This window comes from Aedes albopictus, chromosome 2 (assembly GCF_035046485.1).
Source record: "Aedes albopictus strain Foshan chromosome 2, AalbF5, whole genome shotgun sequence".
In the NCBI taxonomy this organism is placed as follows: Eukaryota; Metazoa; Arthropoda; class Insecta; order Diptera; family Culicidae; genus Aedes; species Aedes albopictus.
The window spans coordinates 451,458,914-451,485,145 of NC_085137.1; the positions used below are offsets into that span (position 1 = coordinate 451,458,914).

Below are 26,232 nucleotides of genomic sequence, written 5' to 3' on the forward strand. Positions count from 1 at the left end.
GATCCCAGCAGATTACGCAATGCTATTATTTATGGTAAACACATAAAGTTATTCTTGTAGACTTGAAGGACTTCATTATAGGACAGTTTGGACGATTGTGAATGTTCCAAAGGCTTATAGTAATATCAGGTAGACCTCAGATTGGTCCAATACATACGGTTAAATATGCAACGTTACTCAGTAAAGTAGATATGGCTGCTGCTACGAATGTAGATCTGAAGTTCCGAATTCCAAGGTAGCTCGGCTGATCTGGAATATCCCTATAGGGTCTTCAAATTACATTTGAGATTTCAAGAGCTTTATGAATCCCAGCAGATTATGCAATGCTATTATTTTTTGCGAAAACACATAAAATTATTCTTGTGGATTTGAAGGATTTTATTATAGGACAGTTTGGACGACCCTGAATGTCCCAAAGGTTTATAATAACATCAATTAGACTTCAGATTAGTCTAGTAAGTGTGGTTGATTGTGCAACTTTACTCAGTATAACAGATATGGCTACTGTTACGAGTGTAGACCTGAAGTTCTGAACTCCAAGATAGTTTGGCTGACCTGGAATATTCCCATAGTATCTCTAAATGTCATTGTAGATTTCACGAGCTTCACGGATCCCAGTAGATTATGCAATGCTATTATTTATGGCGAAAACACATAAAGTTGTTTTTGTAGATTTGATGGACTTTACTGCAGGACAATTTGAAATACCTAGAACATTCCTGAATATAAAACACCTTTTGATATTCTTGGCGAAGGTCAGAAAACTAGCAGCAAGTAAGGGTGAACTGACCAGACAGTGTGTACCAAAACGCGAGGTACAATGAGCGCAAGAACGGCAATATAGCGAGTTAAAAAGCCGGTGGCACGGCTTCAGAGACAGGGAGTTCGACATTTCAGGGAATATCAGGTTTTTTGAAAAAGGGAAGGCAGGTGGTAATGAAAAGACGTTTTTTGTACGTTCCATGAAAGTTGCATGGGACTGCTGAGAGATTTCAGAGGAATTGTATGGAATGAAATTTCCTGAACTCCTCATCCTTCCCAAAAACGATTGAAATCATCATAAAACCACTTATAGAAGTCCCTCAAATTCCTTTTAAAAATCACCTCTGTTAACCGGTTAACGTCCAAGGTGTCTCACAATAATCTTCATAAAAATCAACAGTCAAATACCAATAAAATAAACATGATTTCACGAAAAAAAAATTGAAGCCTGTGGTACACCTAGTTCTAAAAAAAATATTCTTCAATGTGGATCTTAAAAAACTGATGATTTTTCAAGCTCTATTTTTGCACAATGTTCATACTATCAGTGTATTCTGATCCGTATAGATATATTCAAGGATGTTTTCGATCACCTGGCAATCATTTGACTCATTTGTCTATACATAACTCAGTTCAGAAGTCCAATATTACAATGTGGTGCTCGGCAAACTTGTAGATTAATCTAGCTGCTTTATCGGCGCTGCAGTCTTGGGGAATCAAAACGACTCTTTTAGATTTCTTCCCGACGTTTCGAGTCTTCTTCAAAGGAAAACTGTAATGAGATTTTTATTGGTGGCTTGAATTATGGGTTTTAGTTGACTTACATTCTGACTAGTCGCTTTTTGTTCGAATGGACATAGGACTGTCGGTGTTTTGTTTGTGTCTGTACATCGGCTGTGAGATTAATTTTACATACATAAATACATTATAGGTACAGCGTGTGGTGTGATTTTGACCTACATCTTGTCAAGTGAACCGTAGCTTATTTTTTTGGTTGGTTTCACTTGATTTCTATCATATTGCATTGCACTGCACTTGTTGACGCGGTAACGGTTTGTTCAAAGATGGTGAATGCATTAGCTATGATTAGGATTGAAATGTTTCACCCAACCCACTGACAGGCATTGTTGTCAACATCTCTTTTGTTAAAACGGCCCCAAAATGTGTTCATCAAACGAAATTGGGCCCGTAATATCTCTACTGTCACTCCATGCTATATATAGAGCTAAAGAGCGGAAAAATGGCGCAGCGAACTAGCGCTATATTGCCAACGAGTTTTCGTTTATACTCCAATGGAGTTTACTTTCTGGTGAGTACACCACGAACACGACCGATCGTGTCGATCGCTGCAGTTTTTGTACAACACGTTGAAAAAAAAACTCGCTTTTTGTACTCCGCTTTAGTGGGTGCTGACGAAGGTAGCCAACCGCGCGAGTTACGGAAGGTTAAGTACCCTTGTAGATGTTTTTCCTACAATTATCACCAAGGACGCCATATCCTAGCTCTAATATTTACGGTGTGAGAGCACTAGTACCACCTACTCATACTAAACGATCGAAAAATCCGATAGTTTAGTATGAGTAGGTGGTACTAACACTTTTACGCTGTAAATATTAGAGCTAGGACACAGACAAACAGACGTAACACCTTGAACGATTTTCATGGAAATCTATCGCCCAGTTCACACTACCATCACTTGGTGGAAAAGTTGCACGAATCACTGTGTTGTGCAATATCATCAACAGAAGGCGCTAGTGTGAAACGTCAAACGCATAGAAAAACGATGCGCGCGCCTCTGGTTGTGAAAGCCACAACTATGAAAATTTAAAATGATCGTTAAAAGAGTGGTCGATGGAAATTTCGCAAGTGTTACGTCTGTTTGTCTGTGGTTAGGATATGGCGTCCTTGGTGATAATTGTAGGAAAAATACTAATCCACAAGTTTGCCGAACACCACATTGTAATATTGGGCTTCTGAACTGAGTTATAGACAAATGAGGCAAATGATTGCCAGTGTCGTGACCACGGGAAACCAGCACTTATTCTAACGATGCGCAATGCACATCCACCTGCTCCAAGACTAGTCAACAGAATGCCAATGCCCACGTTCAACATGAATGAACGTCGGTCGTGCTACCGAAAACCCCAGATTGGCAGTTCAAGCACGAAAACTACCAAACCCCGTTGGGTATTCGTGCTCTCTCTCATTCCCTCTCACACGTTCTTTCATTCCCATCATTCTCCAGTGCCATCTGTCACCAAGCGCAAGTGAGCATACTTTGCACGCACACATTCTCACCACTGTCCTGTCTACGCGCCATTTCGATCATCGAAAGCGGAAAAGCTTCATGTTCGAAAAGCTCACAAGCAATATTGCATATGTGACAGTTCTGTATACACTCTCAAAATATTTGATGCAATATAAGTGAGTTGTATATCGCACACTCTAAATATTCCAATTGATTTTCAAATTATGTACATCACATACACTACATTCTGCCCCTTCTCTACTCATGTAGAAAATAAACTAGACGCAAACTGAGACCATTAATACTTCTTTGATCATAAGAAGCTGGTCATTGTTTGGCATGTCAAGCGTTTTAATTTTAATCCAAATTTTGAAATACTCTGAATTCATCATTCGACAAGAAAAAACCAAATCAAAATCCAACTAATATCCTAATAAAATCTAATCCGAGTACCATCCAAATCCAATCCAAATCCAATCCAAATCCAATCCAAATCCAATACAAATCCAATCCAAATCCAATCCAAATCCAATCCAAATCCAATCCAAATCCAATCCAAATCCAATCCAAATCCAATCCAAATCCAAACCAATTCCAATCCAAATCCAATCCAAATCCAATTCAAATCCAATCGAAATCGAATCCGAATCCAATTTCAGTCCATTGCAAAGGCAATCCAAATCCAATCCAATCAAAATCTAACCCAAATCCAATATAAATCCAATCCAAGTACCATCTAAATCCAATTCAAGTACAATCCAAATCCAATCCAAATTCAATACAAATCCAATCCAATCTAATTCACATCCAATCCAAATCTAAATCCAATCAAAATACAATCTACATCAAATCCAAATCCAATCAGAGTCTCACCCTAATGCTATCAAAATCCAGTCCAAATCCAATCCAAATCCAGTCCAAATCCAATTAAAATTCAACCCTAATTCAATCCAAATCCAGTCCAAATTCAATCTGAATTCAATCCAAATCCAGTACAAACATAATCCTAATCCAACAAAAATCCTATCAAAATGTCATCCATATTCATTCCAATATAAACACAAGCCAAGTACAACTTAAATTCAATCCAAATCCAATCCGAATCCAATTAATATGCAATCCAAATCCAATCCAAATTCAATCCAATTCCATTCCAAATCCAATCCAAATCCAATCCAATCCAAATCCAATCCAAATCCAATCCAAATCCAATCCAAATCCAATCCAAATCCAATCCAATCCAATCCAAATCCAATCCAAATCTAATCCAAATCCAATCCAAATCCAATCCAAATCGAATCCAAATCCAATTTAAATCCATTGCAAAGCCAATCCAAATTCAATACAAATCCAATCAAAATCTAATCCAAATCCAATATAAATCCAATCCCAGTACAATCTAAATCCAATTCAAGTACAATCCAAATCCAATACAAATTCGAGCCAATCCAAATTCAATACAAATCCAATCCAATCTAATCCAATCCAAATCCAATCCAAATTCATTCCAAATCCAATCCAAATCCAATCCAAATCCAATCCAAATCCAATCCAAATCCAATCCAAATCCAATCCAAATCCAATCTAAATCCAATCCAAATCCAATCCAAATCCAATTTAAACCCATTGCAAATCCAATCCAAATCCAATACAAATCCAATCAAAATCTAATCCAAATCCAATCCCAGTACAATCTAAATCCAATTCAAGTACAATCCAAATCCAATACAAATTCGAGCCAATCCAAATTCAATACAAATCCAATCCAATCTAATTCACATCCAATCCAAATCTAAATCCAATTAAAATACAATCTACATCAAATCCAAATCCAATCAGAGTCTCACCCTAATGCTATCAAAATCCGTCCAAAGCCAATCTAAATCCTATCCAAATCCAATTCAAATCCAATATCGAATCCAATTAAAATTCAACCCTAATTCAATCCAAATCCAGTCAAATCCAATCTAGATTCAATCCAAATCCAGTACAAACAGAATCCAAATCCAATACAAATCCTATCAAAATTTCATCCAAATTCATTCCAATATAAATTCAAGCCAAGAACAATTTAAATTCAATCCAAATCCAATCCGAATCCAATCAATATGCAATCCAAATCCAATCCAATTCAAATCCAATCCAAATCCAATCCAAATCCAATAAAAATCCAACCCAAATCCAATCCAAATCCAATTCAAATCCAATCCAAATCCGATCCAAATCCAATACAAATCCAATCCAAATCCTATCCAAATCCAATCAAAATGCAATCCAAATCCAATTCTAATTCAATCCAAACCCAATCCACATCAAATTCAAATCCAATCATAACTCAACCTTAATGCTATCAAAATTCAGTTCAAAACCAATCAAACTCCAGTCCTAAGCCAATCTAAATCCTATCCAAATCCAGACCAAATCTGATCTAAATCCAATCCAAATCCTATCAAAATTTCATCCTAATTAATTCCTAGTCCAATCCAGATCCAATTCAAATCCGATCCAAATTCAATTCAAATTTGATCCAAATCCAATCCAATCAAAATCTAATCTAAATCCAATATGGGGGCATCCATAAAGTACGTCACAGTCATAGGGGGGAGGGGGGGTTTCGGAAAGTGTGACAAGCAATGTATTAAATATACGAAAAACCCGTACGAAGGGGGGGGGGTCTAAAATTCCCAAATTTTGCGTGACGCACTAAATGGATGCCCCCTATATCCAATCCAAGTACAATCTACTTAAATCCAATCCAAGTATAATCTAAATCCAATCCAAGTATAATCTAAATCCAATTCAAGTACAATTCAAATCCAACCCAAATCCATTCCAAATCCAATCCAAATCGAATCCTTCCTCCTGCACTTTCTCCTCATTATTCTTATATTTCAAACTAAAATCATTCATAGCCTTTTTCAATTTCGAAAACATTTCATTTCTTGTTCTATTTTTGGGTCGTTTAATGCCTCTCAAAATCTGCCAAACCAATTTAAACTGCATGTTCTTGTTTTTTTTTCATTTCCTACTGGAACTCCGTTTGATGCATTTTTGTTTACAGTAGGACCATTCCAGTCAACTGGAACTCCGTATTCTTAATTTAATTTTTTTTTAACCATTCTTGGGTCATTCGCAGCCTACTCACCAACTGGTGAGCCTACTGGAACTCCGTTTTATTTTTGCATCAATTGTGGATCATTCCAGCCTACTCGGGACTGCCAAGCCTACTGGAATTCCATTTAAAATTAACACACTTTTTTCCAGCAACTGTTTCTAAAAATTTCGCTTAAACACAACTTACGCAATCAAGATCACCTTCCTCCAACCGGCTGCGCCAATTGTCGTGACCACGGGAAACCAGCACTTATTCTACCCAGCACGGAGGAAGTTAGGCGTTCGACAATGTTAGGCATTTGTTAGTTATGTTGCTCATCGAAAATTTTTGGAGAGCATAAATCATAACCCCGAATTTATGCTGAATGTTCGATTTTTTCGCGCATCATTGACAGTTGAGCAAATGGCAGTGGAAAAACACTTTGTTAGTTGCGGCAGCTTAAAAATCGCGTTCGTCGGTCGAGAAAAAGAAAAAAATTGCTCGTTTCAAATAGTTAATCCCGTGGGAACCATTTCCGTCGTTGCGTTGTCCAAACCGTCAGTTAATCGTCGCTGCTCCTGGCCACTAAGTCCGTTTCGTTCGCGTCGTACCGTCGCCGGAACCAGTCATCTCCAAAACAGTGACTGATTCCGTGAAGTTTGGCACCATCGTGTCGGTGAGTCATTTTATTTTCAATTTGATTTATTTTTCATTTAATTTCAATTAAATTTTAATTAAATTTTAATGAAATTTTAATGAAATTTTAATTGAATTTTAATTTAATTTTAATTAAATTTTAATTGAATTTTAATTAAATTTTAATTAAATTTTAATTAATTTTAAATTAATTTTAATTTAATTTTGATTTAATTTTAATTTAATTTTAATTTAATTTTAATTTAATTTTAATTTAATTTTAATTTAATTTTAATTTAATTTTAATTTAATTTTAATTTAATTTTAATTTAATTTTAATTTAATTTTAATTTAATTTTAATTTAATTTTAATTTAATTTTAATTTAATTTTAATTTAATTTTAATTTAATTTTAATTTAATTTTAATTTAATTTTAATTTAATTGTAATTGTAATTGTTTTATTTATTCATAACGATAACCTATTGGATGTACCATATATAATTTTTAATTTAATTTTAATTTAATTTTAATTTAATTTTAATTTAATTTTAATTTAATTTTAATTTAATTTTAATTTAATTTTAATTTAATTTTAATTTAATTTTAATTTAATTTTAATTTAATTTTAATTTAATTTTAATTTAATTTTAATTTAATTTTAATTTAATTTTAATTTAATTTTAATTTAATTTTAATTTAATTTTAATTTAATTTTAATTTAATTTTAATTTAATTTTAATTTAATTTTAATTTAATTTTAATTTAATTTTAATTTAATTTTAATTTAATTTTAATTTAATTTTAATTTAATTTTAATTTAATTTTAATTTAATTTTAATTTAATTTTAATTTAATTTTAATTTAATTTTAATTTAATTTTAATTTAATTTTAATTTAATTTAAATTTAATTTAATTGAAATAAAATAAAAAATTAAAACTAAAACAGGCTCCGATTTTTTTATTAAATATGTTTCGTCCAGCTTTCATTCGAGGCAGAAGTGCGGTTGTAGTAGTGAACGCCGATAAAAGTTCACTACTACAATCACACTTCTTGCTCGGATGACAGCTGGAATGAAAACAAGCAGCATAAAATCTATGCCTAACATTTGTCTAACAGCCCATACTAAAACATGTCTAACGTTAGTCTAATGTTAGACTAACAAACATGTTTCGAATTTGCAACATGTCTAACAAAAGTGTGTCATATCTGTCTAATTTTAGACTAACATTAGGCAAAAGTGAGACAAAAAGTTAGCCTAACATGCTGGCCAGTTAGTCTCACATTAGGCTAATGTTAGGCTAACCCTCCGTACTGGGTAACGATGCGCAATGCACATCCACCTGCTCCAAGACTAGTCAACAGAATGCCGATGCCCACGTTCAACATGAATGAACGTCGGTCGTGCTACCGAAAACCCCAGATTGGCAGTTCAAGCAAGAACACTACCAAACCCCGTTGGGTATTCGTGCTCTCTCTCATTCCCTCTCACACGTTCTTTCATTCCCATCATTCTCCAGTGCCATCTGTCACCAAGCGCAAGTGAGCATACTTTGCACGCACACATTCTCACCACTGTCCTGTCTACGCGCCATTTCGATCATCGAAAGCGGAAAAGCTTCATGTTCGAAAAGCTCACAAGCAATATTGCATATGTGACAGTTCTGTATACACTCTCAAAATATTTGATGCAATATAAGTGAGTTGTATATCGCACACTCTAAATATTCCAATTGATTTTCAAATTATGTACATCACATACACTACAGCCAGGTCATCGAAAACATCCTTGGATACATTGTATCTAAAATTAGTGAAAGAGGGGATAACTTCTCAAGAAGAATAAGAATATGACTGTCAGATGACATGGTTTACTAGAGATATTTAGTTGCATTTAAAAGCATATTCCCTTCTGTTTATTTATTTTTCTTCGACTCTCCTACTCTTATTAGCTCTTACTCACGCTGGTGGAAGTTTTCCTGTAAAAAACCTCGCTCGTCGTATACAGCGTGAGCGTGGTGCAATTTTGGTATCAAACAGGCGCGCGTCCTGAAAGGCTAAAATACAAGTTTACAAAGTAAAAAGGAAGTTTTAAACTTCTATCAACGATCTATGTTTTTGATGCATAATTACAAGCAGATTTCGAAGCCGTGTTTCAAACAAATTTAAGTAGAACGGTTCCTGTGTGTAGAACAAGAAGTGAATTAAAAGGAAAATGGGCAAAAATATATGAGTTGTGGTCCATCCCATGTACACTGCAGACTCATATCTTATTTAAAAGGTCTCATATGAGGTGAACATTCTTTATACCCGGAGGAAATAGTTATAGTAAAATCCGTTAATTTTAATAATCAGACATTTTCTCACACTACATAGAATTGTCGTCTTATAGTGTTTTTTCTTGTTTCGATGAAACCTTTCAGATAAGGTATGAGTCTTTAGTATATATGAGATGGACCAAATGTGCCCATTCTCTTTTACAATGAAAAAAAAAAAATCAACGGCAATTGGTTTGATATTTCTTTTAGTAATTTAATTGAAAATTCCTGCGGAAATGGCTTCGGAAATTTCTTTTACAGTGCCTTTCAGAATTTCTTCGGTCATTCCTTCAGAAATATCTCATTTAAATTTATTCTAATAAAATAAGTTAAATTCAGAAAACTTCAATTGGAATTGCTGAAGCAATTTTTGAAGTTTGTTTCAGAAAGAATTCACAAAGGAATTCGGATTTCCAAAAGAATAGCCGAAGGAATCTGAAAATTGAATCACAGTATCTATTTTCGAATGATTTCTTTTTGGAACTGTAAAAAAACGGGAGAAACTTCCGAAAAACTGCCTGAGAAGAGCTGAAGTCGTCAAGTGCCAGCCGCTCTCGGGGGAAAGAGCAACTGACGAAGTGCCGGGACTGGAATCGAGCCCATGACCATCCGCTTATGAAGCGAAAGTGAGACCACTGTGCCAAGGGCCCCGGCACCAATGGATTCGCAAAGAAATTTCTAAAGTTTTGGACAGAATTTCCGAAAGAATTGCTAGAGAAATTCAACAGTAATTTCCGAACGATTTTAAAAGACAATGTCTAAAGAAATTCCTAAAGGAATCGCTGATGGGCTTCTCAAAGGAATAACCTAATAAAAGTCCGAAGAAATTTTCAAAGGAAATGGCGAAAGAATAGCCGAAGGAGTTCTGGAAGATTTTTCGAATATTTTTTAAAGAAATTTTATAAAAAAAATCTCAAAAGTATTTGACTGAGAAAATTTCAAAGAAATACTCGATGGAATTCCCAAAGAAAGTTTCTATGCATTTTCGAAAGGAATTGTCGAAAACATTCTCAGAGAAACTGCAGCAGTGATTTCCGAAAGTAACACTGAAGAATTCAGGAAGAAATTGTCTGAAGGATTTAAGGAATTGCAAACGGAATTCCTTCTGGAAGGATTTTTTGAAGGGATTACCGAAAGATAACTTAAATAATTTGTCAACGGAATTCCAAAACATATGTACCCGAAAAAAATGCTATGGGAATTCCAGAGAAATTTCTCAAAAAAGTTCCAAACAAATTTGCGAAGAAATTCCCAAAAGCATTGCCGAATCAATTACTGAAGATATGACCGAAGGCATTCTCAGAGGGATCGCTGGGTGAATTTCAGAAAATCAAATGTCCAAAACAATCGCAAAGAAAATTACGTAAAAAACTGCTGAAGCAATTGAAGAAAATGCTTGAGAAATTCCAAAACTCAATGGCAAAAAACTCCCGTTACAACTCCCGATTATGCTGATGAAATTGTAAAAAAATGACGAGTTTACTTTTGAAAAAAATGTTGAAGCAGTTTCCAAATGAGTTGCTGATGAAACTACTAAAGTATGTGTCAAAAGAGTTTTTTTTTTGAATAATCAGTTATTCCCAGGATTATATGTAATTTTGTGAAGATAAGTCATCAGATTGAGAATATTCATATATGTATATACCTTATTTTTGCTTCATCGAAACTTGCAGCTCACCATGAAAATATTATCTAGTAGCCTGGAGTGATTGATTGGTTCCAAAATTAAAAAAAAAAAATCGGATGAAAAATGGCTGAGATATTCAAAGTTAAAAAATACCGTCCCCACTGTTTTGAGGCATGGCAGATGGTGTAAGTGGTTTTTATAATACCCCTAGGAGTTACTCCAGGTATTTTTTAAGAATTGCTTCATTATTTCGCTTGGGATTACCTTAAGGTGAAACATCATAGAACACAAATATGGCTGCCACAATGGCTGTTTTTCACCCACACTCACATCTTTGGAAGCACTAATCTTGAAAATTTGTAAACATATGCATTTGATTTGGATTATCTGCCTCTTTTTGAAAGTAAACAAAGCAAGGATTAGCAAATGTTGGTTAGTTAGATGCTTTGTTCATCCGACGTGTGCTTCTAAAGTATGCATGCAAAATTTAAATAGGACCTTGGAGACTTTTATTTAGAAAATTCAAAAAATGATAACAATATGAAAATAAACTAGTTTTTGAAAGTTTCGAAAACCATCATGATATTTGAAAGATTTTATTTTGATTTCAAAAACCAGCTACAATTCATTAAACTTACAAATGCTCTGATATCAACTTCGATACTCGCTTCGATTGAGTGTATAGCTTTTTTGTACCGTTTAATTCCGTATTTCGACTACCGCTTGTAGTCTTCTTCGTGGATTACTGACTTCCAGTAGTTAACTGACATTGAAGAAGATTGCAAATGGTAGTCAAAATATGCGTACCTGTCAAAGATAATCATTTAGAGGTCCGAATTTAAATGTATCAACACACTCGATCAAAAAAATAAATAAATAAATAAATAAATGGAAAAAAAAGTTATTTGGGAAGCGATTTTATAATAATCCAGAAAGTTGATGAGGATTTCATGGATTGCAGTATTATCTGAGGTAAATTTTAGCAAAAAATACCCAAAACCAAAAATTAATCGAAAAATGGAGATATATCCATATTTTGGCCGTGTCGAATAAAAGTAGCAAAAGAAAAAAAATAAGAGATTTCCACGGATATTTTTTCTCGGCATTTGAAAAAAAAAATCTTGGAAAAGTTTCCCAAGCGCATCGCACTACGCACTGTTCTAGATTTATTCAATAAATGGTGAAGAATGCTTTGAATTGTTTTCCAAAAAAAACCTTAGCGCGTTTCGTTTGGACCTACTGCACGCAATTCCACAATTATTTTAGTTAACATTTCCATCATAACTTCTTTAAGGCATTGCCCAGACATTTTAACAGAAATGCCAATAGAAGGTCATCTAAGAGCTTTACCAGGGAATGTTTCTAGAGTTCTTAAGATCCTAGAAATGTGGGTTATTTAGAAAATAATCCAACAGCTTACAAATACCTGCACATTAAGATGTTTGAAAGTTAAAAAATATAAAGGTAAAGAAAAAATATAAAAATGCGCAGCCTTTTAGCGGGATCATTCGGTGACATTGCATGAGATCTAAAAATAACCGGAAAACGCCATCAAAAACTTTAAATTTATTTACAGTTTACCAATATTTCCTTGAAAGAGAAATCAATAGATAAATTGGATTTACTTTGTTATTCAATATAGTAAAGCAGAATGCGGGTACATAAAATACATAGCACATTCATGTTTGTACTTTTTAACTTTCCAAGCCAATCCAGTTGAATTCAGCGAACCTCCAGCGGATGTAGCGAGAAAAAATGGACAGGAAAAGGTGACAACGGTGTGCTGATAACATAATCAAAGTTTGCATTAACGAGGCAAACATAGTGTGGTGTCGATGATGGTCTAGGTATCTGCCGATAGCGAGAAGTGGACTCAAGCCAACACGTGTGGAGTAAGTCGAATTTCATGCTCGGCGGATGCTAATAGCTAACCCCCAACAAAACTAACGACTGATTTCAGGTTTTTGCTTTTATATTAATTGGTAAGTTAACTACAAAGATGATTGTAGTTGTTGAATTGAAATTATGATAAGTATTTGGAATGACATAGTTATTCCACTAGTTTTGCTATGTTATCAAAGAATCAAGTAAACATTTTGTATCACATACCGTGATTTCGGGTGAAATTGATCACTTTTCGTAGTTTGTGGCGAATAATTTTGGAACACTTATCGATATGGATAAATGTAATGATTTAAAACAAGTACGCCCATGGTTTTCATCAGTCAACGAGGTTAAAAATTCTTATACAAATTATTTTATTACAAAAAATATCTTGTGAAATAAAAAATCAAAAAAAATATTTCGGGGTGAAATTGATCAGTCAATGAAATGTTTGTGTAAGTGCTGGAAATAGTTTTTCCTCCAAAATTAATCACCCTGAAATACGAAAAGCTATGCAAAATTTTTACAAGTTTACTAAATTTTAAATTATTTAAGTTTGAAGTTTAATAAATCTTATTATTATTATTATTATATTTTATTAAAGACACTTTACCAAAAAAGTTGGCATTCGTGTCCAACTAGTTATTGTTAATATACAATTATTATAATAACATAATGGTTTTTCTATCTCTAATACTACAGTCATTCTTAAATTTTAGTGAATAAATTAGAATTTTTAAGAAACTTTACAACTGCATTCTCAGCTCTAGGGTTATATGCAAGTGTATCAGCTATTGTACCGTTAATGCCACATTGTTTTCTATCCTGTTCGTAACCTCTACATTCCGCCAGTATGTGATCCACCGTGACTCGCACTCCACAGTATGTGCAAGTCGGGGGATCCTCACGAGTTATTAAATACACATGAGTTAGTCTTGTGTGTCCGATACGTAAACGAGTAAGAACACGCTGCTCCGAGGGGCATTTCCTGTCCGGGTATTTTATAGGTGTTGGTTTGATCATCCGTAAGTGGCATCTGCTTTGATGCCATTCTAATTCCCATTTACTCCAAATTCTTCGTTTTATTTCGCGTACAGCATCTTCAGCAGGCACAGCGATGTCTTGAATCGGTTGGTTCCTCCCTAGCTTGGCTATCTCGTCCGCTTTCTCATTTCCAGGGATACCGGAGTGTCCAGGTATCCAAATAAATGTTACATTTTTCCCCACTGTTTCCTTCTCGATACACTGTATCCACGGGTGCTTGGACCGACCTCCGGCTAGAGCTTCAAGACAGCTAGCGGAATCGGTTAGTATGATGGTGTGCGTTTGGTCATGAAGTTCTGATGTAGCTATCATAAGGGCGAATGCTTCCGCAGAGAAAACGCTACAGGCTTCCGGTAGCCGGAAGCTCAAGTTGTTGTTGCTCGTGACTACTCCAGCGCCTATCCTTTCCTTGTCTTTAGACCCGTCGGTGTATATTTTCTCGTATGTAAGGTACCGGTTGTTGATGAGATCCCGGAATCTTTGTGATACTATGCTGTGGTTCGTTCCTGCCCTTACCGTGCTTTTGAGCTTATTATCGATGGTTGGTGTTGGTGCATACCATTCTCTATCAGACGATCTAAGAGTTGTATGTATGTTTGGAAGTTGCCATCCCGTCGTTTCCAGAAGATATCTCCTTGTCCTTTGCACTACAGGATAGCCAACAGCTTCTTCGTTTTTCTCAGCCAGTCGAACAGCTAAGATACATAGGCGTTGAATCAATGCTAGACGAAAGTTCAGCCATCCAGTTTCAGCCAAAATAGAAGTAGTAGGGCTAGTTTGAAAGGCTCCAGACGCCTGACGAGCTACACCGTTGTATATTGGTTCCAAGGTTTGCAGCATAGCATCGAGGTTTAAACTGGTGAGTCCAATTCCGAAGTATATCCTGGATAGTATTAATGCCGATCCTATATTAAGCAGGCTAGATCGGCTACTTCTTTTCAGGCGGTATCCGAGTATCCGGAGTACGTTCATTCTCTTCTGGCAACTTTGTTTAACAAAGTTAAAATGTTTTAGAAAATTGAGTTTAGAGTCCAACAAAATTCCGAGTATTTTCATGTGTCTGATTTGTGGGATTGGATTATTGTCAATTTTGATAGCTTTGCCACGTTTTCGATGCTTTAGATGACACGCATGCAGTAACTTTGATTTTGCGGGGGCGATAGTAAATCCAACACTAGAAGTCCATTTGACAGCTGCAGCGACCGCTTTTCTAAGTTTGCTACGTATCGTGATATGGTTTTTGCCTTTTACGATGAAAATGACGTCATCTGCATAAAGTAGAATTTCGGTTTCAGCAGGAATTGCACTGAAAATTGGTTGCATGGCTACTAGAAACAGTGTCACGGATAGGATTGATCCTTGGGGTACTCCGTTATCCGCTCTTCTTAAGCTTGACAAGGATCCATTTGCGGTTACTCGAAAGAATCGGTCGGATAAGAAACTAGATATGATGTTCATCAGTCTCCCTGAAATTCTCCACTTTGTCAAAGTGCGAAGGATTTCTGGTCTATATGTTGTATCATATGCTTTTGATATGTCAAGAGATATGATTTCGACGTGCTCGTCATGTTGGAGACTTATCATAGATTCCAGGTTGGCAAGGTGTGAGTCAACCCCTTTCCCAGTACGAAAGGCGTGTTGTCGTGGGTCCAGTTTTCCCGCGGATTCTAATTCTGTCATAAGCCGGCTATTTATGATTCTTTCGAATAATTTTCCGAGGCAGCTCAAAAGTGTTATCGGCCTGTAGCTTTCTGGTTTACTGCAGTCCGCATCGGGTTTTGGAATTGGGATTACAGTACCTACTTTCCACTGCGCTGGAAAGATACCACTATCCCAAATCCGATTGTACAGCTCCAGGAGGGCAACCTTTCCAGAAAAGGGTAGTCTTTGGAGTAATTTGTAGCTCACGTTGTCGGATCCAGTAGAGCTTCCGCCTCGTCTATCAAGGGCCCACATCAGTTCCTCAATGGTCAAATCCGCATTATACCGTTTATGCAAATTCGGGCGTTGAGTTTCATGCCGTGCGCGCTTAACTGTTTTATGCTTCTTCTGGAATTTTTCTGGATAGTTTGCGTCGGACGATTTGTTCTGGTACTCATCCGCAAGGGCATTTGCAACTTCTTGTCCATTGTTAGTTTGTCCAGTTGGTAAGTTTAGTGATATTGTGTTGCGTTGACGTTTTCCATGAAGTCGGTTGATGTTGCTCCAAACTTGAGTAAGTGGAGTGTCTGGGTTTATGCTTTCCACGAAGGCATCCCAGCTGCGTTGCTTGGCGTCGCCAATCGTCTTTCGACAATGTGACCTAGCTTCTTGGAATTGTTTAAGGGCAAGTATTTTATGTGGGTCGTCATCTTTAAGACGGCGAAGGGCTCGCAGTCGTTTTCGCCTGGACTTTATTGCTAACTCAACTTCTGTGTTCCACCACACAACAGATTTTGGACCCACTTTTCCGGATGTTCTAGGGATGCTCGCTTCAGCTGCAGTAATAACACTGTTCGTGAACTCGTCCACCGTCAGCATGGATCCAGGGTGTAGGGAATCAGTGATCAGCTGTTCGTAAAGTGGCCAGTTGGCTTTCTCGAAGATCCACCTCCTTCGGCATTTTCGGGAGCTTTGGTTGGAAGGTGTTTCAAGCAGGATAGGCAGATGGTCGCTACCGGAGTAGTCTAGAAGTGTTTTCCATGTGAATTTTCCCGCGTACGAGGTACTGCACAGAGACACATCCAAGGCTTGGGATGCACCTGTTACTGGATCGATCCGAGTGTGTGACCCATTGTTTAGTACTATCATGTCGTGCTGTAGGACTAGTTCTAGGACGGCTTCGCCTCGTTTTTTGGCTCCAAACGACGATTGAGCCAGTCGACTACCCCACGCGGAGTGGTGTGCATTCAGATCACCCAAAACAAGAGCGGGTTTTGGGAGCTCATCCAAGAGTTCTCCAAGCAGTTTTGCAGCATTTTTGTCTTGAGGTGGCAGGTATACTGAAACAACCGTTATCGTTGTTGGCGCGTATAGTTGTACGGCGATTGCCTGGATGTTTGATCGAAACCATATTCTCTGAAAGGGCGTACCATTTCTTATGGCCATTCCAGCACCCTGCCTTCCGTGTGTAGAACCCTGACTAAGAAGAAGTACATATTCTCTTCCTAAGCAGCTACTTGGTATTCTTTGATAGTCCGCGTTTGTTTCCTGTAGGCACACTATCATAGGCTGGTATTTCGCTAACAGAATCTGCAGTTCACTCAGATGAGAGCGGAGCCCGCAGATGTTCCACTGAATGGCAAACGATGGGTTGATTCCTTGTGGTGCCGTAGTACTAGAATCGGATTTATCCGATGATTGTGACGGCGATCGTAGAACATTGGTACTCTCGGACTCAAGTGGAATCCTTGAGCACGAACGAGTTGGCAGGCAGTCAAGCATGGCACCGTCTGATGCATGGATGTGGGTGGATGCGTTTACTGCTTCTCCTCTTCGGGGGACATCCGTAGAAGAGTAGATGTTATTCTTTTGTACACTGGGGTGTACGTTTCGTCCTGGGTTACTGGAAGAAAAGGCGGCATTGAACTGCTTTGGAGAGATATTATTTGACAAGGTACTTGCCCGGGAGAATGGGCAAACCACGTCGACTGCCGCCAGAGGCTCGTCGGATTGCTCCGGGACATCCCTGGTCAGGGTCGACGTGGTAGGCCTCGCACTTGGCGAATCAAACTGCATAAAGGATCTTGTTTTACGGGAACTTTTGACTGGATGCGAGAGGGATACACGAGATGAGCGGCATTCGTGGCTGGCAACCATTTCACGGATTGGAAGGGGGGAGGTAACTACAAGTTCACTTTCCCCTCGTTGGAGTACGCCGGTTTGCATTATGTAGCTGTTTCCCATCGGTTTGATGGTTTTATTGAAGTCTAGGATGATGGGAGGAGAAACGAGTTTGAACTGTTTTTCAGGTTCGGAATTTGATAAGATACTTGCCCGGGGTGGTGGGCAAACCACGTCGACTGCCGCCAGAGGCTCGTCAGATTGCTCCGGAACATCCCTGGTCAGGGTCGACGTGGTGAGCCTCGCGCTTGGCGAATCAGTTTGCGTGAAATATGTCTTTCCAAATGTTGCGGCAGTGGTGTTGTGCTGATGTAGTGCGGTGGTGAGACTCGTCTCAACTGGATTCCGGGAGGGTATACGCGATGCAAGGCACTCGTGACAGGCCCCATCAGATGCCCCCCAGACATCCACTTCCCAAATTGGGAGGGGGGAGGTTACTACACGCTCTCCCTCCCCTCGTCGAGGTTTGCCGGTAGTCGTTATGCTGACGTCACTTGTTTGTCTGTTTGTAGTTTCAGGATCTGGGTTGGTGAGAGAAGATACGAACTTGGACTGTTTTGTGGGTACGAGATATTCATAAATACTTGCCCGGGAGAACGGGCGAACCACGTCGACTGCCGCCAGAGGCTCGTCGGATTGCTCCGGAACATCCCTGGTCAGGGTCGACGTGGTAGGCCTCGCGCTTGGCGAATCGAGTTGAGCAGTGAAGAAGGTTCTGCTCGTTGATGGTTTAGTGTTGAGATTGTGGATTCTGTCGTATTCTTCAGATGAAAGAGCAGGAAGGATGCGGTTATTGCGAGAGTGTACAGTTCGTTTTTCCGTTGGGGTGTCCTTTTCCGTTGCAGGGTAGTCATCATCAAAGATCGTGTGTATATCTCTATCACGTTCCTTAGCCATTGTTGATATTGATGGTGGCGGGTGAATTGGCTGTTCCGGGGAGTACAGAACTACGTTTCCCTGGGTTATGGAACGCTTCGGTGGGCGATGTTTCCATGGGCCTTTTTCCACTTTTACTGCGCGTCACAATGCCGTAACCAGATTTGTTGCTCTTCTGGTTCTCTCGCCGACGGACTGTGGGAGATGATTGATCTTTCCGCGATTGTCGTTCGGTTTGCGAAGCGGATCGGGTCGTTTGTTGTACTGTTTTCTGAGTGGATGTTGAGGGCCGTGGGTCTTGTGATGCTGCTGGGTGGCTTTCACTACTTGGTTTTAGCATGTCCTTCAAGCTAGCCAGTTCTTTGGACAGCAAGGCAACTTGTTTTTGCAGGGCAGCTATGACTAGGTCCTTTGCGGCCAGTTCTTGCTGCATTTGGTCTCGGATAACTCCAGCGTAGGTCTGTCGTTTAGATTCTTCAGCACATAGACGTCTAGCTTCAGCAAAAGTGATTCCTTGATCGGTTTTCAGGCGAATGATTTTCTCTTCTTCTTTGAACTTTGGGCAGTCGCGTGACGTGACTTGGTGACCAGCATTGCAGTAGAGACAATTAGCTGCATTTTTACACTGCTCTCCTTCAGGTATGTCATGTGAAGTTGAGCATCGTAAACAGATTGTGGTTTTTTCACAGATCTTTTTTGAGTGACCATAGGCAGCACAATTGAAGCAGAGCAATGGAGAAGGGTAGTATACACGTACTTCGACACGCATGAGACCAAAATACACATGATCTGGAAGTATTGTACCACAAAACGAAAGCACAAGTAGCGGAGTGTTTTTCAACGTACCATTTACTCGTTTTTTGATCCGCCGCACGGCTTGGACCCCTTGGGATTCCAAATGTTCCTGGATCGATTTTTCATCCTTGTTCACGGAATCAGCATCGTACACAATTCCTTGCACTGTATTGAGCGTCGGATGGGGAACAATCTCGATTTTTGTGCCGTCTGTCAATTCAGTCATTTTGGTGAGCTTATCGATGACGTTGGTTGAACTCGCGCGTAGTAGGTACCGCGACCCACGCCCTTCGCGAGATGCATTTAGTGCCCTAGCTTCCTTTGTGCCAATAACCAGTTCGATGGAGGTTCCTACAATGAATGTGTCCGGCAGCGGAGCATCGTTGTTCGATTGATTGTCGGAATCCGTATTGTCAGTTTTCCGTCGAAGAACTAGAACCATCACTTGGCCCAAGTCGTTTGGACCCAGCATCCATTCAGGTTTATTCCGTCTGAGCTGTAGCCCTGCTGGGCCCCCGTAGGGGCCAGAAGAGCTACCGGACATTAGTCCGGGTTGTAACTCACTGCTCAGATGTCACTTTCGGTGTTCGAAGTGGAAATAAAAACGAATTGCACTACCGATGATGTTTCCGTTTTGGAACAACCGACCGATCGGGTCAGCGCTTTTTGTTATCACTGTCGTGACGATGTGTGTATGGGTGAGACCATAAACAAAGTCGAACCGCGTGATATTTTCACAGTCAGAATAGCACTAAATTTGTCGCATTTCCAACTTAATTCACCAGAACTTCACTTCACAGAGGTACGTGTCGAGGTAAACTCCGATGGGATCACCAATTTTGATGATTTGAAGCGATAAATCAAGGACAACTTGATGTTTATTTCGCGAGCGATTTGCACTTATTGAAGTACTATCGTATCCCGAGTACAAGTTCATAAATCTTATGAAAACGCCTGAAAGTATGCAATTCCCATACTAAATATGATATATCATCCGGAAAAGTGCAATTTTATGCATAAATTCCATTTAAAGACGAATTCGGGTTTAGCGAATACTTGGCAGCTAGAAACATTAATTTGAATATTCATTACATTTGCGATACAGCTACGGTAACAAAAGTTTGAAAGTGGCTTTGAATTTCGCCTGACAGGCAGTTTCGGAAAATATTGAATTTTATACAGAAATATGTGACTAATTGGCTGTAAAACATGTAAACTCACCATTCAATAGCCCTTGAGCCAGATGATGGTCATTTTTTACAAATTGTTTAAAGTTTAAAGCGTTATTTTTAACAAATAAAAATGGCCCTCTCGTTGATCAATTTCACCCCACTGATCAATTTCACCCGAAATCACGGTAACTGTTCACTCGGGTAGTTGATCCATGCTCAAGCTGAGCTGAGCTACGACCTCATCGTTGCTACTGCAGCAGTGCCTCGCAGTGCAAAACCTGAAGAGTGTAACGTGCCAGCGGGCAAATGCCATCCGCCCGTGAAAGTGAAGTGACAACTAGCTACTTCCTCGTTCGTCTGAAGATGATGCAGTCAATGCACTTTTGCTTTCCTTTGAAACTGGATATCCCTTAGCGAGCAGTGCGGAAGCCGAACGAGTAGAGTTGGGTGCAGGTTTTTATCAGAGACTTTGATGCAATTATGGTGGGTATCGACGAAACGATGCTTTGTTTCAGGAAATTTTCATGCTGTATAAATTTTCCAGCGATCAAACAAGGACTTTGCTATAATGTCTTATAAACATGGTCGAAAAACATTTTACATTGGAAATGCGTTACATTTAGAAAATTCATGAAATTCTGAATTTGACGATCATCAAATGGATTTTGTCTGCTTCCACAAGAGAACTTCTGCGATAATATGGGAAAAGCAGAAATTAATCCAAAAAACTGTGATTCGTTTATTGAATTTAGCGTTTGATTGACCATTGCATCGTTTAAAAACTTTCGTTCCATATAATTGTCTTAATGTTACGGCGCTAACACTGTTGAAAGGTGGTTATCACACTTCATCATACGTGTTTCTCAGATATGTATAAGTAAGATTCATGCTCTATTAGTGCATGCGTATTGATTCATGATGCCTGCGTTCACTCTAACAGTATGACTATGACTACTGTACTGCCCCCGCTCGAATAACAGTTCCATTTCAATACGAAACCCAGCAAAGATGAGACTGTTATGCGAGTGGGGACAGTATAGTGATTGATTCTAAAAACTACATAATCTATAGCAACTATTGCTGACTAGACCCCATGAAAAAATGAACATTCATATGTGGTGTCTTGATCAAAGGAAAGATATCTACTCACCTGGTTCGTTTGAGCTCTTCGAGTACGGGGAGGAGGAGTTGGGCAGTGGCGTTCCTTTCATGGGAGGCGCTGGAGGCACGTTACTAAATTCTAAATGACGGAAGGAATATGGGAAGGTCGGTCGAACAAAATCAATGAGAACTATGGCAGAACAGAAAACGGGGCTATGGTTGTAAAGAACTTAGATGCTATTATAGATAAAGAACAGAAGAATAAAGAATAGAGAGGGTAGACTGAAGGATAGGAGTCGGAAAGGCTAGTCTGTCGTTAAGCAGTTAGTGTCCACTCCACGGTAAACTTCAGGTCAGTAAAGAAGCTTCAAACTAGCGAGTCGAACCTTTGTCCGCGTTTTGGTATGGAATATGTTTGTGGTTTGTACAGATGAGAAATGTAGGGTGCAATTCGGAAGCTAGATAGAATATATTAAAACAGTCAACCTTCAAAGGTGACGGAAGCCTTGGCAGTACAACCACCTCCGCGGCTGCCAGTCATAGTCTGGATCTTCTTCCAGAGATGCTCCGCGTTCAGCTGCCGGTCCGGAACGTACCGATACTTGGGCCGATGGATGCTTGGGTCGAACTTCTGCTCGGCGAAGACGTCATAGAACTGTTTCAAGAAAGCGGTCCCGTCCGATTTGTCCTTGTGCCTTGGCGGTGAGGTTGAACAGGAGCGAAGCTTATCGCTCCGGTGCCGGTGTCGACGGCCAGGCTTCTGCCCCGGTGGTGACTGGTCTGGTGCAGTGATCGAGCGTGCATTGTCTGCGGGCTTGGGATATTGGTGGGCTACCCAGGGACCGGAAAGGTAGTTGGAGATATCTTTAAGCTCGCGAATGTCCGGAACGGAAGTATACATCTTACCCAATATCGACAGGTTCTCCACCGTTTCAAACTTACTTTTGATCTTCTCGACCTCTGGACCGCTGCAGCCTCCACTCGTCGATCGTTCTCTCGGTGGAGAACGTGAACTCTTGATTTCCCGCTTCAGTGATGCCGTTTTACTGATGACGTTGATGTGCGGCATGAAACGATCATCCTTACGAAGCGGGTGCTTTGGAATCGGTGAATTAGCCCGCTCCTTCCTCTTTCGACTGCGAGCTCGTGATGATTGTACTTCGTATTTGTGAGTCATCCTTGATACATCCCCAGTTTCGTGTTGCTTCACTGTAATCTTCCTGTTCGCCTTTACAATTTCTCTTTCCCCGAAAGGTCGATTCAGTTCGGAATCGCTTTGATATTGACGAGGGCTCGTGTCTCTCGACGGTTGTTTCCACATGTTTGCGTCTAAGCTTTCGAACTTATCCTTTATCTTCTTCACTTCTCCGGTTTGAATGCACGTCGCGTATTCCGGAGTAGAGCTACGCGAACGAAACGTGAAGTTTTTTGAAGGCTGTTTGCTTTCCTGGTAGTTGTAAGCGTACATCATGGAAGGTTTTTCTCCGAAGAGATCCTTCAAATCTGTGTACGACTGGGAGTTCAATAGCGGTGACACTCCTTGAGAAGTCTTCACTTCAATGGTCCGCTCCTCGCTTACCTTGGCGGTGTCATCCTCATCCGTGGATGATTCCCTTGCGTGGTAGACGGTAACAGTAGGTACGTCCTCTTTGCGTCTTTCTTCGAAATACTTGATTTTGCTCTTGACGTCATCGGAAGTATTTCGAAAAATCACTGTCCTGTTGCTGGTCTCTGAAGATACACTCTCCGTTTCGCAGTACGAATGCGGACGTTCTCTATCCAGCGTCCTCGACTTTCGCATAACAACTTCCTCGCTAGCTTCCTCAAACTTCTTTCCGCCGTGTGTCATTCGATAATCGGTCTGAAGTGAGAAATACTCTTCCTTTTGAGGCAATATCGATGGCCGCTCCTTTTTCTTCATACTGGGCAGTGTGTGACTTGCGTGCTTTTCCATGATCTTGTTCTTCAACTCTTGACAGAGAGCATCCTGCTTGTTCTTCTGCTCGAACGTCTTCTGGATAGTAGCAACCTTGCTTTCTTTCTCGATTCGCGGTCTGAATTGTGCTTCGTTCACCTGATCCTTGGTCAAAACAGAATTGCTCCTAACCTTGAGCGTGCTTGAAGCTGACTTGCTTCTTGCTTCTGGGACATGAATAACATATTCCTCCTTGGGAACAGCCTTCGCTTCCTCCTTCTGGCAGTAAATTTCACTGAGCTGACTCTTCAGTTTCTTCATCTGATCGCTTGACAGTGTACTCAACAGATTGTTGCTAATTCCGTATCGTTTATCCGCTTCCAGTGACATCGAACCACTGTACTTTTCCGCCATCTGCGAAGCTACGTCCACCACCGAAGATCCTCTCCACAATGGCTTGTAATTATCTTTCTTTGTTTCTAACTCCCTCTTCGTGAACTCTTCAAAATGCAATACCTTCTTGCTCAGCTCCCCCTTCAAATCATCCACAGACTTCTCCTTATTTCTCAACCCAGTATCCAAGTCGCTTTTCCAGCGGATGTCATCCGGATCATGTGCCAGAAACAGCAAATCCTTATCCCTCTGATCCTGCTTCAACCGATGCAACAGCTGGTTCATCTCCCGTTCCACTTTCTCCTGATCGCGAACCTTCCGCCATAAATCAAAATCAATAATCTCCTCTTCCTTGCGGCGAGGGCGCAAATCCGTCGATGAAGTCACCTTCTCCAGCTGACCCAGCCGTTCCAAGCTGCAATAGAATTCGTTCAAGTCCTGGAAACGATCGGACCGTCTGTGGCGGCAGATCGGACCGTGCTTCTCGTAGCTGCCCAAGTTCATCGAGTGGCTTCGCACCAGCTCATCGGAGTGCTGATTCGCGTTACGATCAGTAGTGCTCAGGCTACGTGCGCGTACGATCTTCTTGACGTTGCCTTCGCCTTTGAAGTGCTGAATTCGCCGGCAGGATGGCGATCGAGATGATCGCTTGGTAGTCTGCGAATATTCGACTGACTTTCTTCCCAGAAGGGTTCTTGGGCCGTCCGTATGAACGACCTCGGCGATCAACGTCTGTACCGGTGGTTCGCTCTTGCTGCGCTCATGGTAGCTGTAGTCTATCTTCATGCTGCGTCCTCGCAGGTAGCCAAACTCATCCTCCTCGTCGGTCAACTGAATCAGCGATTCGTACCGTTGCACCTGCTCGATGACCTCACCGGTGGTAATGGTTCCACGGGTGGGGCTTCCACTACGGCATGTACCGTATCCGGTATCCATCGTTTTGAATTTCGATAACGATACGGGTTTGGCCTGGGTGAGATAGTAGTTCGGCTGCTTCAACGAGGGTTCGGATTTCGCCGACAAGCTGTTCCACAAGCGAGCCTTCTCCCGGACCGAGGTCTGAGGTGGATCGGCTCCGGAGCTGCAGCCGGGCGGTACCGGCGAGGATTTCCTCAGGAATAGATTCTGGAAAAAAGAATCCGTGCGTACGAGGTCGTTTTGCTGGACGATACGCTCGCTGTAGCTTTCGACTTTTTTCGATTTCCGGGATGGTTTGGCGGGATCTTTTCGCGTTATCGGGACAAGAGTGGAAGGCTTTTTGGAAGTGAAGGAAGCTGGGATAAAGGAGGCACGCGATTTGCGTTTGGAGTTGGTGGAGTCGATCGAGAAGGTCGAGTTGGTGCGGGCCAGGCTTTGGGTGGAAGGGGTTTTCGATTTGAGACCGAGACTTTTGGTGACCTTCTGGATATTGGATTTGATGGTGATTGTTGGAGAAGTTTTGCCTTTGGTTTTCTGAGGTTTTTGCGTGGTCGAGGCACGAACGAGTTCTTTTCCACGAGATGACACGGATACGGTTACTTTTAGAGCTTTGTCGTCTTTCTTGCCTGCTCCGACGGAAGAAGTGCTGGCTTTACTGAGACTCTGTTTGGATGAGTAGATGCTGGAAGCGCTCTTGAAATTGGATGAAATGCGACGAAGAGTTCTGGAAGCTGTGGCGAATCGCTCCGGTCTATCGATGACCAACGGAAGGTATGAGCTGCGAAGAGCTTTCTTGACCTCGTTTGGAGATTTGAGCTCCGGATTGCGGAGGATACTCGTGGAGACGGTTACGTCTCTGCCGCATACCTTCGGTAGTTTCTGTTCCAATCGTTTCTTTTCTTCGGCGAACGTCCTTTCCTTGGAGATTCCTCTGCCAAAAGCTACCGGACTCGGGCTAGCCTTTCTGACAGGGCTGCTGGAGCTTGCACGATAAGTATATCGTTTAGCTACGCGAGTACTGTTCTCCAGGTTTTTCTCTTCCTTGATCGAAGAAGCCACATAGGAGGTGGCAAAGACCGGTCCGGCGGATTTGGACCTGTATTGGTCCACTTTCCGAAGGGTTTTGGTACCAGCGGCGCTGCTGCTGCTTGCTTCAACCACCGTTTTCTTGTCGTAGTTCTTTGTTTTGATTTGGGACATAATTCTCAAAGTGGAATTACTGCGAGAAGACTTGCGATTTGGGGGTGCAGGTGGCGCCACCGGTACAAAGGAACGCACTTCCTTCGGGAAAGGTCCAAACATGTCTAGCGGACGTGAAATGCTGGTGATCGGATAGCAAGTGATCTCCTTTGGAGGAACCAAAAACGGATTGGTTGCCATGGTAGGTAGAACTTCTTGGACAACCTCTTGAATCTGGACCTGCAGTTCGCTGTCGCCATCTGTCGGGGAATAGAAGCAGTATCGAACGCTGAAGAATTTACGTTGTAATCATCGTTGATAGGTGCCACCTGAACCTTGGTTGTAGACCGCTGCTGCACGTGACTCACTCATTGTTAAGAAATCATTGAGGCTGCTCGGTGTCGACGCAAAAACACACACACACTCGGTGCCATCAAACGGGTGTGC

At 40.4% G+C, this 26,232-nt stretch overlaps 1 protein-coding gene across 3 annotated transcripts in view; it reads right to left on the bottom strand.

The window, feature by feature from the left end:
* The window catches only part of LOC109398403 (uncharacterized), a 698,553-nt gene that overhangs the window by 359,079 nt on the left and 313,242 nt on the right, over window positions 1-26,232 (bottom strand). For all 3 annotated transcript variants that reach the window (XM_062853887.1, XM_062853889.1, XM_062853888.1), the window contains 3 exons: window positions 22,287-26,045; window positions 21,867-22,211; window positions 21,430-21,519 (listed from right to left, as the gene is read on the bottom strand). In XM_062853887.1, coding sequence (XP_062709871.1) covers window positions 21,430-21,519; window positions 21,867-22,211; window positions 22,287-26,045 — 4,194 coding nt within the window. The remainder of the gene's footprint in view (window positions 1-21,429; window positions 21,520-21,866; window positions 22,212-22,286; window positions 26,046-26,232) is intronic.